The sequence below is a fragment of the Solanum dulcamara genome, chromosome 4 (assembly GCF_947179165.1).
Source record: "Solanum dulcamara chromosome 4, daSolDulc1.2, whole genome shotgun sequence".
In the NCBI taxonomy this organism is placed as follows: domain Eukaryota; kingdom Viridiplantae; phylum Streptophyta; class Magnoliopsida; order Solanales; family Solanaceae; genus Solanum; species Solanum dulcamara.
In genome coordinates, this window is record NC_077240.1 from 65,561,513 (window position 1) to 65,579,176 (window position 17,664).

Sequence of the window (17,664 nt, forward strand, 5' to 3'; positions counted from 1 at the left end):
CTAAAAAATAAATACAATATTCTTAATAAAATACAAATGTTATGTGAAGAAAAATAGCTCACAAACAAAATTGATATGAATACAAATTAAAAAAGAAATACAATACTCTTAACAAAATACAAATGCTATGTGAATAAAAAAAATGTTATGTTCTTCTTCAATTTGATCTTCAACAAGTTCTTCGACTTCTTTAGAACCCAACATTTTTTTTGGATTAATGGTATGTTCTTACTCAATTTTAGTGTTTCTCCCTTAGTTAAAACCCTAATTGATAATGGAGAGATTTCTAAACACCAAAATACACAAAAATTTGTATAGATTCAATGAATACAACAACAATTAGAAACATCGATTACAATTTTAATATAGAACAACATCATACAAAAAAATATACAAATCAAAACCCTAAAAACCTGATAAAATCATGAAAGATATATGCTGAAAAATTTCTTAACTGAATCAATAGGATTGTGATATATATCTTCTTAAGGATTTTAACAATTTTTGGAAAAAAAGTCGTGCCCTTTTGATGAGAGAGAAGTGAGAGTTGAAATTTTATTAATGAAACATGGAGGGAATGGAATGAGGAAATAGAATGAGAGAAAATGTGGGTAATTGTTAGGTTCCAAATACGTGGGTTTTAGTTGAAATAATTTAGGAATTAGATTAGGATACCTTTAATTTGCTATATATATATATAAATTATTGTTCTTTTTAATAATATTTTTAAAGTGTAGCTAGTTTCAATAAATAAGTTAAAATTTTTGACTAGTTACATAATTTATCCTAAATAGAAATCGCCGACTAAGAGACTTTTTGTTAGTTTGCAGAGAGAGGAGAGAAGAGAGAGAGAGGAGAGAGCGAGAGGCATTAGTATAACTATATTTATAAAGTATTAGCTACAAATGGAAATTATTTCAAATTATAGTTATGTATAGTAAATATATATTATATTTTTGTCTTATTAAGTAATATATGAGTAATCCATTTAAGTAAATATGGGTCTAAATGGACTTCTTTCACTTATATGGACTAAAATTGTCACCCCTATTTAGGTTATTAATGAGATAAGTGTAGGCTATGGATGGTGGTTTAGATGCATAGACCAACCCAGATAACGTTTTGCCTTATGGATAGTCTATTAAAATGCATAGGTGACATTGTTGATTGAGATATTGAGATGTGATGTGTACAATTATTGGACATGCTATTACTGTATTTGCTTTTATGCATTTATTTTTAATGACTTTCTCCGCGGTGTACGTATAACAAGGGGCAGGTCAGTGATCTTACCAAGTCTTTGTAGCTTACCAAAGGGGTCTGCCTTTATAATTACAGATTTTCTATGTTATGTTGCATGCTCTAATTCTAAGAGAGGCTCTTTCACCTTTGAATAAAAATTGTGGGTCTCCTCTGGAAAAAAGAAAAAAGAAACTCAACTGGCCCTTTTAATTTCGAACTCTCATAACACTACAAAGAGAGTCTGATTTGAATTTAAACAGTTCACCACTGTTCATCATCAAACTTTTACATGTATTTCAATGTGTTCATTGATCTACGTCTTCCTTTCAGGTGGGCAAAGTCACCAAGAATTGCCAAATTGAAATTATTCAGATACTTTTGGAGTGCTCTCTTAAATCCATCAACTCCTGGACCATCAGCCCATGTCATGCAACTGAAAAGTCTTCTAACTAGAGAATTTATTAGTGAAACTCTTACTAATCATAAAAGTCTACCCTGTGCAGCACGGCAAGTTCTACCTTACAGAATTTTTGACAGTAACGAAACAATTATTATACTTTTTTCGACAGCAATGGTGCTTACGCACACCACGATTGTTACATCATGTAGATGCTACCTGCCAGCAACATAAATAACACACCACGACTGTTACATCATGTAGCTGCTACCTACCAACAACACAAATAACATAAAATTTTATCCTCCAAGACTAGGGCAGATGGAAAGAGGTCATTTAGTTTGTGGTTTCTATTAAAGATTTGAACTTTGTCTCACATAATTTTCTCCCACTTTAGGGACCTTTAGGCTTTACACCTTTGGTGCAGCAATGACACAAGTCACAACTATTAAGTGATAGGTATTATAAAGGCAGAACCCTTAAACAGAGCATGCAACATAACATAAGAGAATCAAATCAACAGAATCCTAAATTAGGAATCTTAAACTTTTCAATTGGTGACACCTTTAAATACTTTCAGACCCTTGTTGCATAGCACTAATAGAACACTTTTACCAATCAAAAAAAGAATTTTTCAATTGGTGGTTCTTGACTCGGAGCATCCTCTTCAATTAAAGAAAGAAAGAAAAAAACAAACAAATGTGTATCCAAGTGTAAGATGCAAGTACATGTTCATCATTATTGTGAATTTTACCCACCAGAAACACATGGCATAGTTCATACAGAAAGGTGATCTAGGAGTAGTTGCTGCTATAGAATTTTTTCAGGAAATTGGATGCATCCCGATCTTTGGCTGAAACATCCTGCACAAGACCTTGGTTACCTACAACATATTGGCCAACAATGTGGTGCCTCTGCTTTGACTGGTTCACAATGTTCATCAACTCTTCCATGCCCTTGAACAGCAGCATGTCAATCACCTGTATAAAGATGAGTATAATGAGGAAAAGGTATGGAACTGCCTCACTATTAGTAATATGAATGAAACGGTATAGGAATACAAGTGGATTCACATGAAAGTACGATAACTATCACTGAGTGCCTTGACGAGAAAATCCTGTGGGTCCAACTTCCATAAAAATGTGTAAACTGTTCCTAGTAGATCTCTGATTTTGCTTGCCTTATTTTACTTTTTCGGGTTGGGGGTTGAAGAGCCGGATATTGTTATATGAGAGACCAAGGGTGCAGAAGTTCACATTAACATTTGGATTGTGCAATCAAGATCTTCTTCAATATGACACCACTTGGGATATGGGAATCAAGAACATTGTAATGGTTGATGGCACATACAATTATGTTAGACACAGCTCCTTATCTATCAACAACAGCCAAGTGGTTAAGCCTGCTGATCTTGTATATGTTGATATGCGAGCACTTGTACAGATACAATTGATATCTTGCATGTCCAAATGTTAAGCCATCGGGATTATTTGTTGAAATAAGTGTTTTGGAAAAAAAATTGTTAGTTGAAAAGAGATGTATTTAGATAGTTCTAGTTATTCTGAAGTTCCATGATATTTGAGAGGTGCAGGAGTTCTTTTGATTGTTTGAGAAGGTAGCAGTTGTGTATATTTGACTAAAACAGTATATAGGTTGTACTGAAAACCATATTTACATCATATCAAAAAGAAGAAAACTGATCCAAAATCTAACAAGAACCTAGGATATTTATATGATAAAATCAGTGTCTCCAAGGTAAATCTGTTTGCACCAGAAACAAAAAAGTCTAATGCAATTCAGTTTTTATCTTTTGTATTGCATTGCTATTGTCTTCAAAACACCTGAAATTTCCCTCTTTCCATATTGTCACCAGATATGGCCAATTCAAGCTCCTGCTCTGGCCTCCTCCCAGCTATATAATACATGTGTAATCTTATTTGGCATTACCCATGCAATGCCTCTAAAGATTAACATATATCCTCCATAGCTGGATCGTAATCTTGCACTCTAGAAATAAATGGCTGACTGTCATAGCCTCTTATCTTCACCACATAGGTAACACCTAGAACAAAGAGAAATGTTTTTCCTTTTAAGTTTTTCTTGAGTCAAAAGAACTTCCCTTGCTAATAGTCAAGTGAAGCATGCAACTTTTGGCGGGTATCTTCATTTTCCATGTGTGCTTCCATGGCCATTGGTGCAACTGTTGATTGCCTTGCATCAAGAATTTGTATGTTGAGCTCACCTTAGAAATGCCCCTGCTGTCTTCTTTCCACCATAATTTGTCTACTCCTTCCTGTATGCCTTCAAATTCTTCCTGCTGCCTATAGAACTCACTCAGTGTCGTTATTTTCCAATCATTGAAATTCCTCCAAACCGAATGTTTCATCCTTGGGGAGTCCAAGTTTCAAGTACATTCTTCTGTTGTTGCACAACCAACTCATAGATGTCAGGAAATAGGTCCTTTAAACATCCAGAGCCCACCACTACTCTTCCCAGAAAGAAGTGACACTCATTGTTCACCTTGATAATTGTATAGATTCGTCATGAAAGGCCAAAGTATTCTTATGGACTTCCACAGACTACCCACCTACCTGCATAAGGAGTATGCACCTCCGTGGTCATCCATTTGTTGTCCTCACCGTATTTTGCCTTAATAATGCTTCCCAAGTAGGATTGAGATGCTTGTGAGTACCTCCACAACCACTTCAATCTGAGAGCCTTGCTCTACAACTTTAGGTTCTTGATGCCTAATCCACTTTAGGTTAATTCATCTGACCAAATTGAATACTTCTCTGTCCTTATTTCCTTGCAAAAGAAAAACCTAATGAGCTTGTCTAGTCTCTCTACAATCCCATCTGATAAGAAAGATGGACATCATATATGTTGGGAGTGCATCCAATACTTAATTAATGAGAGTAACAGCCCCCTAGTGACAGATACTATGATTTCCATCTAGTTAACTTCTTTTCACACTTCTCAACCACTAAATCCAAATACTCTTGGACCTTGATTTGGCATCTACAGGCATTACCAGATAAGTGGTAGGTAGTGCTCCTACTTCCCCACCCAGAATAATAGTCAGCTCCTCCATATTAGGTACTCACATTGATGGGGGTACATGTGACTCTTTCTCCAGTTTATGTGGAAAGAAAGATACTCCTTCAAACAACACCAAAACACTTCTCAGAATTCTTAGTTAGTCCTTTTCAGCATCACAAAATATTAAGGTGTTATCTGCATACTGAAGATGTGTGACTTCCAAGTTGGCATTAAGGCTTGAGTTTGTAGCCATCTCAAAACCTTTGAGATATTCACGGGTTCTTTTCACCTTAATCATGCTATTCAGGACCTTTATTACTAAAATAAAAAGGAAAGGGGACAGGAGGTCACCGTCTTAAATCTCTTTTGAGGTGAGAAGAATCTTTCAGGTGAACCATTGATAAGAATTGAAAACTTTAACAGTTGAGATACGATAGCTTATCCATTTAATCCATTTTCCTCCAAAACCCATACATGAGAGCATCATGGTCATAGGCCTTTCAATGACCCACTTACATAATATTCTTGGATTCTTCTGTATGATTCTAGAATGCACTGCTTCATTAGCAAATAAAACGGCATCCATTATTTGTCTTTCCTTGATGAAAGCCATCTGTCGAATATTCACCAACTTGCCAATAACTTTTTTTTAGCCTCTCTATGAGAGTATCTTGTAGACAATGCCTACAAGGCTTATGGGTCTAAAGTCTCTCAATTCCTTTGCTCCAGTCTTCTTTAAAATCAAAGCTATCTAGGTTGCATTGTAACTTTACTCAAAAACTCCATGGGGTGGAAATTTTTTGAAGTATACATGATGTCCCTTCCAGTTAAAGATCCATAAGTCCATATCCTCAATGGAGTCCGAGAAAATTCTCCATAGTTGGAGTTCTCCTTCTGCAGTAACTTTTTTTTTCAGAAAGGCACCTTGTGACATTAAAATCTCCACAAACAGTCAATGGTCCATCCGGCAGACCCCTAACTGTTCCTATTTCCTCCCACACATGCTTCCTTTTATATCTGTAATTTGGAGTGCATACTCCAGTTATGTGGCACCCAAAATCTTGTAGAAGTGCCACAAACTTGCAAGTTAAAGTATATGATCCAATTTTCAGGGTCTTTCCTTTCCAAACTCTACTGTACCACATCATTAGAACTCCCCCTCTAGTGCCACTAGCTTCTAGGCAGGCAAGATTCACCCATCTCCCTCCCTGTAAGTCATAGATAATCTCTTTTACATCACCTTGAATTTGGAGTCCGGAAGTCATGATATCCGCATTACAGTTGTAAATTAGACTCTTCACAATTCTTCTTTTATCCCTATTGTTAAATTCCCTTACATTCCATGACATCAATTTGAACTTCATTACAAAAGATCTCCTTCTTTCCCCACAACCCTCTTCCCCTCACTTTTAAATTTCACATCAAAAGAAGCCAGCCTCTTGAGTTCCTGGTCCCTTGGTATCTAGACCTCTTGATTAAGCCCTTAGAGCCTGTGTGGATCAGCTTATACTTTATGTTTTTTTTTGGTTATTTTGTCTTAAAAATGAGTACTTAAAACACTTTTTTATTTTACCCAAACACTACAAAATTGCTTAAAAGCTATTTTGGCTAAAAAAAAAACACCTAAAATAAGTCAATCCAAATAGGCTCTTAGTCTCCATCTTGCTTGATTGTCTACATCTATCCATTTGCATTAGTAGCTCCAGTGTTTCTTCTTCATGTCCCTGGAAGGTGTCCCTAAAAGGTTTCCCCATTTTAATCATGTTTTGTTGTACCTAGGTATAGTTGTCGCCATCTCATTTTGAAGAATTAAGCTCAAAATCAGGTTGCAGTCGTTTAGCGTCTTCCACCATCAATTCTTCAATCTATGTTTCTTCTTATGTAATCATTGTGATAGGTTGCCCTTTTGGTACTTGTGCCCCATCTGCTAAAGAATCATCATTCAAAGTTATTGCGATATTATTGGATGTGTCCTCTTCCTGCATGTCTTCTTTGCCTACATCTAGAGCTTTCCCTCGACAATTTCCTGTTTTTTCGAATGTCGAGTTCCTTTCTGCAAAAATCGCCCGAGTATCGAAGTTATTTGCCTCTTCTGCCAAAGGATATAAGGTTCCTACAAATTGTGACACCTTTAAGTCATTAAAAATGACTTGGGCTACTATGTCAAGCCCAAACCATTTTTAAAGACTTTGGGTCTTTTGTAGTGGTCCAATTGCTGAAAGAAGACTTTACATGCCTCCATGTCTGTTGCAGGTGACCTCCAGTCCTGATTTGAATTTTTGATAGGTGTCCTTGGGCACCCCACTTGCGCCAATTGTACCTCATCAGAATTTTACATGCTTCCCATTCTTTTTCTTCTTTGCGATTACATTCTATCCTTCGGTCTAAAGAAAGCTTCAAATCCAAAACTCTTTGCTAGAGTTCACCATCTCAGCAATAAAAGTTCAAATCAAACTTTTGTCTCTATCTAAATAGGAATATAAAACTTTAATCCATCTTTTTCTATTGTCACCTCGTTGGGGCATGTCCAACCATCACCTGAGATTTGTATTCTTGTCCATTTTAAAAGGTTTTTCAGTCCTCTCTTCTACAGTCTGGATACCCATCCACCACAAAGGTTCCCAATTTCGATGAAAATCTCCAGTGACCAAAGGTAAAGAGGGATGCCTAATGCTCGAATCCATGTGGTGCTTGAATTCGGAGAGGATGTTGCACATCGAACTATGGGGCTCCGCCAAGATTAAAATATTGTCCTTCTTCCATCTCCACTCCTCCTGAACTATCATTTTTGTTTGGGAACTCAAACAAGAACATATTGCCATCCATCTCGTAGATATAATTCTAGAACACAACTTCCCATATGAGAGTAGTCCATCTCCTGATGTCTGACAGAGTGGATATCTCTATATTCCCCTCATCAAAAGATCCAACAATGCATCTTTTGAATACACCATTGCCCTTTACCAGGGAGACTCTGTGATGCGAATATCTCCTCCGCTAGACATGACTATTGATTCGTGAAGGGTATTGGATTGCCATTTACTCTCACCTACTATTCTGGAGAAAGGGTAATCCTCTTTAAATATTTTGGGAAGCTCTTCGATCATCTGTTGGTTGGGGAAGTTAATGAACCTTTCTATCTTAAAAGCTATCTCATTCCATCCTATATTTAAAGCCATTTCTGGGATTATAATAACCTATCTTTCCATTCTGTGGAGAGAGAGAATACTCATATATCTGTCATGCTCATTTAACTTTGCTGGTACAGAAGAGTTCTAATAGTTTCTCCTTAGTTTTCCACCTCCTGAGAAAATGAGAACCTTTCAAAATAAATCCGTCGAACCTTTCAAAATAAATCCATGACGGATTGTTTGGTTGAAAAACAGTTCTTGCAAAACATTGAAAAGTTTTCTGCAATAACTCTTCTTTAAATTTTTTAATCAAATGTTGCCTTAATATTTGACTCTTCTCGTCCCCTAGGAGGAATAGATTTTTTATCCTTGGTTGAGAATGATCATTATATAACATGCCTGCTATTTTGCTTCTATCCATTTCCAACGAGAAATGATAAAATACTAAAATCAAGAGATACAATACAATCATAAAGCAAGAATGAACCAAGCTCTAGAAGGTAAGTAATAATCAAAGATTTTTGATTAGAAGATAACATTCAAAATGGCGTCATGAGGATACACAAAGAGTAGCCGGAAGTTGTCTGTTGGCTTAGTAACAAGGCCTTAATCTAACAACAAAATAGCCCAAGCTTATTTTGTTGGCCAGAAATTACTTTTACAGAAAATGAATCATTTTTCTACTTTGTAAATGTTTTCCAACAAGGAAGAACAACCGTGGACACATAACCATAGAAGGCAGCAAACTTTACTGTTTCCAGACCTTGAACCAGTTCCTAACCCACAGTTTTGTCAGTTCTAACATCAGTCCAAGCCCATATATGCACTTGATCCTTCATAAGTAGCTGTAGATCTCGTGATATTAAACAATACTATCACTTTCACAAGTTTATGTAATCCTACAATCAGTATATCCAAGAACTAATTAATTTAAATGTCATCAACCATCTAAACGAATTTATTTCACCAAAACCTGAGGTAGTACTACTAAGAGTAAAAAAATTCAAACATGATTTTGATCCAAAGGAATAATCTCCAAATTTCTGATGTGTCAACACAACTACTAAAACACACTTGATTCATCCGTCTATCAGTTAAAACAAAAATTGATACAATCTTGCCCATAATATCAGCTCAAAACAAAAGATTAAGATTTAAATCCTATATTTGAATTCAATATAAGAGTAACTTTAAACTAAAGTTAATACAGATTAGCACAATTCTTATGATTCTCAACTCCAAATTATGAGCATTAGCATCTCCTTTTGGGAATTAATATTTAATAAAACGCACTATTGGAATGAGAAACAAAGTTTGTCCCAGCAAGCACACACCAAAAACACCGTATATCTAATTGCTCTTCAAGAAAGATGTTAAAAGGAATGTCCATTTCAATTGTATCTTAAAGGTGGAATTTTAAAAGTCAAGCACAAAATCCATCTTCCATCACTATTCCTAAATCCTCTTCCCTCCCCGTTGTTCCCCCCTTTCTTGCCTTGAATCAACAAAAATTAAATGAAAATTACTATACCCAAAGAAACACATTAAGACTCAAAAAGGTCATAGCTTTCTCACGAAATGTAAATGTTAACAAAACGCCACAGTAAATGAGAAGTAAACTAAGAAACGTTTGTACTCAGCTTCAAATTTTGTTTTCCTTGTCTTTCACTTTACGGAGCAGAAACAATTTCGGACAATCTAACCAACATCTTTTCCACCGTATTTTCCAATCAGATTATAAAAATATAAGCAATACCTTATATCACAACAACTACAGCACCCAAAGAAAGCATTCAATTTAGCATACCACAATTCACAAAAACAAGATTTTCTCTAATTGAATCAAATATCGCCTAATTCCCCAGCATAGTGGGTCTCAAATCCGAAACGGAACAGGGTATATTTAAGATTGATACCTTAGGGTTAGTGACATTGGCATTCTTGCGAACTTCGGCGGCCGCCGCAGAACGGAGTTGAGATGGGGAAACGACATCGTGCAAGTTATAGATATCCATTACATGAGGGATGGATCTGCAGCACATCCTGAAGAATTCAAAGGTCCGAGCGCGAGCTTCTTCCAAACTGGCGGAGTTTGGTGGCACCTTAACATTCTTCAGCATATGGGCCATTCTTAGATTTCTTTCTGCCTTCACTGAACAAGTAAAATGTCAATTCTTTGCTGAGAAAAGAGGAAATGCTTTGAGAAAGATAAAAATCCAACACTCTGGGGGAAACTATATAGAGCCTGTGTTTGGATGGGCTTTAATTTGGTAAAAAACAACTTAATATTAAATTTAAGTCATAAAGTTCTTAAATTCAGTCAAAAATAAAAAGTTAGAATTCCTAACTTTTTTTTTAAGTGTCTTTGACCATAGAAATTACTTTTATATCCCTTATATTTTAATTAAATTCCCAAACTATCATTTTATTCTTTTAACCCTAAAATTCACATCATTTTTCTCATTTAAGCACTTTTATCCAAACACTCAACTGCTTATTTATAAAAATAATTTTCAGCACTTCAAAATTCTAAAAACACTTCATACATAAATGTTACTTTTTAAGCCCATCCAAACGGGCTCATAGAAGCAAAGGCGTAGTTTGCTATGGTTCTAAATTATTCCACTATTATAATTTTAAGTGGTGCTTGGTAGAGTGTATTAAAATAATATTATATTAATAATGCTTATATTAGTAATGTTTGTATTAATTATATATAAAATATTTTTTATGTATTGTTTGATTTTGTGTATTAAAAAATATTTATTTATAAAAATATTCTTAACAATTATAATGAGAAATATGTTAAAAGGGGTTTTGAGAGGTAATTGAGTCTTTAATCATAATAATGCAAGCATTAAATCCCCTTGCATTACTAATACTTGGAAATCCATGGTATTAGTAATGCAAACATTAATACACAATAGAGCATTAGTTATACATGTCATAAAAAAAAATGTACCAAACAAGCTGCTGCTGCTGCTAATAATAATAATAATAATAATAATAATAATAACAACATCAACCTAGTAAAATCTCACAACGTGGGTCTGGGGAGGGTAAAGTGTACGCAGGCCTAACTCCTACCAAGGTAGGACGACTGTTTTCGAAAGATCTTCGGCTCAGTAAAATCATAAAAAGAAGTCACATAAGGATAAGAAGTACAAAGCGATATGGCAAATCAACTAACGAAAGCAACCCAGGTAAAATAGAGCAAATCAAAGTACAGAAAATAATAGATAATACCAAAAATCGAACCACACGGAATTATAGTGCGCTAATACGCCTACTAAAAAGAAAGAATAACGAGACTATGAACTAGCCTTCTACCCTGATGTGAGTTCTCCACACCCTCCTATCTAAGGTCATGTCCTCGGTAAGTTGTAACTGCGCCATGTCCTGTCTAATCACCTCTCCCCAATATTTCTTCGACCTACCCCTACCTCTTCTGAAACCATCGATGGCCAACCTCTCACACCTCCGCACTAGGGTATTTGTGTCTCTCCTCTTCACGTGCCCAAACCATCCCAGTCGCATTTCCCGCATCTTTTCTTCCATCGAGGCCACTCCTACCTTGTCCCGAATAGCCTCATTTCTAATCCTGTCGCTCCTGGTATGCCCACACATCCATCTCAACATTCTCATTTCAGTAGCTTTTATCTTTTAAATGTGAGATACCTTAACTGGCCAACACTCCGCCCCATATAATATAGCTGGTCTAACCACCACTTTGTAAAACTTGCCCTTAAGTTGTGGTGGCACCTTCTTTTCACATAGCACACCTGAAGCGAGCCTCCATTTCACCCACACTACCCCAATACGATGTGTGACATAATCGTCAATCTCCCCGCTGCCTTGCATAATAGACCTAAGGTACTTGAAACTACTTTTCTTTAGGATGGCCTGGTCACCAAGCCTAACTTCCGTGCCAACCTCCTGAGGTGTCTCACTGAACTTTCACTCTAAGTACTCTGTTGTGGTCCTACTCAGCTTAAACCCTTTAGACTTCAAGGTCTGTCTCCAATCCTCCAGCTTAGTGTTAACTCCGCTACGAGTCTCATCGATTAAGACTATGCCGTCCGCGAAAAGCATACACCATGGCACCTCAACTTGAATTTGTCACGTCAATCCATCCATCATCAAGGCAAATAAAAACAGACTAAGAGTTGATCCTTGATGCAACCCCATCACAACTGGGAAGTGCTCTGAGTCCCTTCCGACTGTCCTTACCCTAGTTTTGGCACCCTCATACATGTCCTTGATCACCCTAATGTATGCCACATGTACACTTTTAGCCTCCAAACATCTCCATAGTATCTCTCGTGGCACTTTATCGTAGGCCTTTTCTAGGTCTATGAATACCATATGCAAGTCCCTCTTCCTTTTCCTATACTGTTTCACCAGTCTCCTCATAAGATGGATGGCTTCTGTAGTTGAGCGTCCCGACATAAATCCGAATTGGTTCTCTAAAATAGATACGCCTCTCCTTACCCTCATCTCCACCACTCTTTCCCATACTTTCATAGTATGGCTTAGAAGCTTGATACCTCTATAATTGTTGCAACTCTGGATATCCCCCTTATTTTTGTATAGAGGGATCATTACGCTCGACCTTCATTCTTCGGACATCATTGTCGTCTTAAAGATGACATTAAATAACTTAGTAAGCCACTCCAAACCTACCGATTTTGCGCTCTTTCAAAATTCCATAGGAACCTCGTCAGGTCTGGTCGCTCTTCCCCAGCACATCCTACGAACAAGACCCTTAACCTCCTCGACCGTAATACTCCCGCAACACCCAAAATCGTGACACCTCCTTGTATGTTCCAAATCTCCCAACACAATCTCTCCGTCCCCTTCTTCATTCAAGAGTTTATGGAAGTAAGACTGCCATCTCTGTTTAATGAGGGTCTCGTCTACCAACACTTTTCCATGCTCGTCCTTAATGCACTTCACTTGATCCACATCGCGTGCCCTTCTTTCCCGCGCCCTAGCTAGCCTGAATAATTTTCTATCCCCACTTTTCTCTTCTAGTTCAACGTAAAGGCGTTCAAAAGATATCGTTTTTGCCGTCGAAACCGCCGACTTCGCCTCCTTCCTCGCTATCTTATAAAGTTCTCCATTCGTCCACTTCTCCACCTCATTCTTGCTTTCTATCAACTTCGCATACGCCATCTTTTTTGCTTCCACCTTCCCTTGCACTTCTCCATTCCACCATCAATCTCCTCGATGCCGACTATAATAATAGTAATAATAATAATAGTAATAATAATAATAATAATAATAATAATAATAATAATAATAATAATAATAATAATAATAATAATGATAATGATGATGCCGCGCAAAACGCGGATAATTTCACTAGTCATAAATAAGAAGATAATTTACTAATTCACCCTTTATAAAAACTTGGGAACTTTACAAACCAATGTGAATACTTTCAAAAGAATTAATTGTAAATGTAATGTAGAAAAAAATTAATTAATGCTTTCTTATTTAGTAAAGTAGACAACTAATATGTGACAATTATTGTTAACATAATGACCAAATAATATGGGACGAAACGAGTATTTTTTTGGATCAATTAATGTGATACAGATGTAACTTCAGAAGTTACTTATATTTTAACGGACCTAATATCTATTACCCCGTCCGTTCCTTTTTAATTGTCATAATAAAGTTTTGCACAATTCTGAAGAAAATATTAATAATTAAATTAATGATTTTGTATTTCCTACATCAAAATATATTTGTATAGTTATTATTCTCTGTTATTTTCACTTGTATAAATAAATCTTTAGTGTTTTGATTATTATTAATAAAATTAGTTTTCTCATTATGCTAATTTACTTCTTTATAAAAATATCATTAGTTCAAATACTTAATTAGTATTTCTCATTTTTTTCGTCCAAAAGCTAATGTTTATGCTTTTATGAAAAATTTGTTACATGAATTCAAAAAAATGAAAATATCATGATTTTAAAAAAGTTTAAAAAAAGTTGATAATGAAAGAATATAATAGATATTTTTAAAATTTAATTAGAATAAATGAGAAAATTCCTTATTATTCAAAGTTGATGGTAGAGTTTGATTTTAAAGCGAAGTTGGGGACAAAAATGATTTTCACCCTTTTTTTAATTAACAAAAGCTAAATTGTGAATATGGAGTTTATAAAGAGAGAGAGAGAGAGAAAATATGTGCATGAATAGAAATAAGGATGTGGGACCACATAAGAAAAGTTCAAAGGACTTGGCGGGCATACTCTCTGACATCACTATTGTTGCCTCTCTAAATAGAATCATCCTCTATTTTTTAAATATTTATAAAAATACCTTCAGACAACTATGTAATAAAGATCAAAATCAGAGGCAAAATCAAAACGTAGAAGGCAATTTATGGGTGCCTATTGGGATTAAGCAAAAAATAATTGGGTTTTGTGTCAAATGCTCAAAACATCCAACAATCATTCCTGCATTGTACAACATGTCATACCAAAATTACAATCTTATTCCGAAAATGCCATTGGTATACTACTTTTTCTGTTTCAATAATGTTATGCAGATGAAATTTGAAGAATCAAGAAGTTTGTTTATGTTTTTATAATATTTTTACGTTATTTTTAAGTAATATATGTTACTCATTATGTTTTAATTTATGTGGCCCAAATGAAATTAGAAGACTCAATCAGATTTTTCATATTATTTTTAAATATGTCCAGTTGTTAATTATTATGATTTGTAATATTTTTAACGTAATTTTTAAGTAATATATGTTATTTCATTTGTTTGGACAATCAACAAAATCTGTTTTATATTTTTTACAAATATTTTAAGTTGTTAATTATTGCGACCTAAGTACCTTTTATGTAATTTTCAAATGCATAAGGTACTTTTAAGAGTTGTGTGCTTGTTGACTCTTATTAGATAATAATAAAAAGTTATTAATTAGTTTAATTTATAGTATTTTTTTACGTATTTTTATATGCAAATAAATTAAAAAGAAAAACAAAATAATAAATTATCAAACTCATTTGAATTAGCAAATGAGTTGTATAAATAATTTTTAAACAAGAAAAAGTGAAAAGTAATTAATGTAAACTAAATGTACACTTTTAATGAAAAAAAATAAAGAATGAGGAATAGATGAGGGAACAAAAAAGCTTTCATCAACATTAATGGATGGGCCCTATAGGAAAAGGTTCATCATTTGGCATTAAAATAATGATGGATATTTTAGTCCAATAATAAAAAAATACATTCATAAAGCCATAGAGTATACCATATTTAAGCACACAATAACACATGAAAAGACCATATTGCCCCGTGAAGAAGCACACATGTCGACCATCACATTTGTGCTTCTTCACACTTCTATATAGTAGTAATAATTTTTGGATTAATTTAGAACCATTTTAGGAAAAGGGATGGGATATTGAGGATTAAATTTATATTTTATTTGATTGAAGATATAAATTTATTTTATATAATATAATATTTATTTAACCTAGGTTTTTATAACTTCTTATTTAAGTTCATAATTATAACTAAACTAATACTTTTATGAATTTGTCACAAAATTAAATGTTATTATTTATGATTGGTATTTTAATAATATACAAGTAGATTTCTATCAAAAATCTAACAAAATAATAAATTAATTAAAAAAATAGAAAATCATAATTAATAAAAAATTTAATCCCATTAATATTTCAATTTAGCTTTCCTCTTAACCTTCTCCAAGGACTCTCTTAGAAGATAAGTACCTCACGGTCTCACCTCAAATGCATCAAACCAACCAATGGGAGATCTACACCTCATCGCATACAACGCCTCAATAAGAGCTAAATCAATACTAGAGTGATAATTGTTATTATAAGCAAGTTTAGTCAATGGCAAGAACTGGTCTTAATGACCATCAAAGTCGATCACACATGCACATAACATGTCCTCCCAAATATGAATAGTCCACTCAGACTACCCATCGATCTAAGGATGTAAAGATGTACTCAAATCCAATCTAGTGCTCAACTCAGCGTGCAAGGTTCTTCAAAAGTTAGAAGTAAATTGTGTACCTCAATCAAGAATGATGGGGACCAGAACTCTATGAAATTGAATAATCTAAATCTTGACCAACTTCTCTCCATTATAAGTCACCTGAACTGATATAAAGTGTGCAGACTTAGTTAACCTATCCACAATCACTCAAACTTACTCAAGGTCTTCAAAAGACCAACCACGAAATCTATAACAATCACTTTCACTTCGATTCAAGAACGAAATTCTATGAAGTATACCTCTAGGCCTAAGGTGTTCATACTTAACCTATTGGCAATTCAGACACTGAACGATAAATTTCACATTATCATGCTTCATCTGATCCCACTAGAGTAGAAACATGAACAAAAACATCTAGAGACTCATATATCATATCTAGACCAACAACAAAGTAAGTAGATACATAAGAAAAGATAAAAATATGAATCAAATAAAAATGTAGTCATCAGGTCACAAACTAGAAGGGTACATGTAATTACTATGTCGGATGCTTCTGTCTTAGTTCTACCTACGAAAGTATAGAAATAATCCCTACCCCAATCTATGCACTATCTTTATCGATCTGAGTATTGCCTTTATTTTCCTGACCACCACATTTGTTAGGTTCAGTGTCACCTCTACTAGTTGTGTGGCCATCTTGTGCAAGCTAAGGACAATCCCTGCTAAACGAACTCCCTCTTATACATGTTGCAACAATAACATTTGTTGCGACAGAACTATATGCCCGGTCTGTCTAAATCTAGAACACCATTTATGAATGTGCCTTAGCTTACCTCATTCATAGCACGGCCAAAAATTGGCCTCTATGCTAAGGTAAAAGATGTAGAATATCCTTTCTACCCTGATAGTTGCTGATTGCTCCCAGATGGACCCCTGTATGATACTTGCATAGCTGACTGAATAGGGCGACCAAAATACCTATGAGAAATTGGTGCTAAAGAAATTGATTAGTATAAGGAATATACTTTTATAAAAAGATGGAGTAAAACGGGGTATAAGTTAAAGAAAGTGAACTGACATATCTGCACTCAACATATACCCTCCACCATAACTTAGCATCTCACATCAGCTAAAAAGTGATGAAATATACCCATATCTCTCTACTATCCCCATCTTATAGAGCCTCTCGTGATAGTCGATGATGAGTTTATATGCATTCTCAAACTCAATACCATAGAAAATTAGAGGCTTCATTTTAGTGAACCTCTAGATTAGATCGTCTTCTCCCTAGTCACCACTTGTCTAGTTATCAAGCTTGAAAATATACATGCCTCAAAAATCTCATCTAATTAAGAAGCCACAATTGCACCATGCTAAATTTCCAGATGCTAACCCACAAGAACTGTGGGAACTGTAAGCATAATTCCATCATCTACCAAGTTGCCCAATAATATCATCACCTGAGCTATTATCTCTAAAGAAGTCGGAGCGGGTGCAACTATATCTCAAACCGGTACCTCTACCTCCTCAATCATAACCTCGGGCGCCTCTCTAGGTACATAAGATCCAGCCCTTTCTTGCACCTATGCAACAGATGGAGCTCTAGCCCCAATTGGGTTGCTGATCTCCTCTACCTCTGGCACGACCTCTATCTTGTCCTCTACTGCGAGTCACAACAACAATAACTAGCATGGGAACATTGGCCCTAGCCTCATCTGATTATGTTCTCACCATTTGTTAGAGAAAGAATTGTAATGACCCTCAAGGTTATTTTTGGAATTTTTGTAAAATGACCATTTTACCCCTCCCTTTAGATGCCTCGAGTCATTTCTAATTGTTACCGGATGTTGATTTTTAG

The 17,664-nt window shown here is 35.1% G+C and overlaps 1 protein-coding gene across 1 annotated transcript; it reads right to left on the reverse strand.

Moving 5' to 3' along the window:
* Positions 1–2,248: 2,248 nt before the first annotated feature.
* Positions 2,249–10,035, reverse strand: LOC129887495 (NADH dehydrogenase [ubiquinone] 1 alpha subcomplex subunit 6). Its single transcript, XM_055962613.1, has 2 exons — positions 9,726–10,035; positions 2,249–2,619 (listed from the first exon to the last, which is right to left on the reverse strand). Exons 1-2 carry the CDS (start codon positions 9,936–9,938, stop codon positions 2,434–2,436), a joined length of 399 nt encoding a protein of 132 aa, XP_055818588.1. The 5' UTR covers positions 9,939–10,035; the 3' UTR covers positions 2,249–2,433.
* Positions 10,036–17,664: the final 7,629 nt, after the last annotated feature.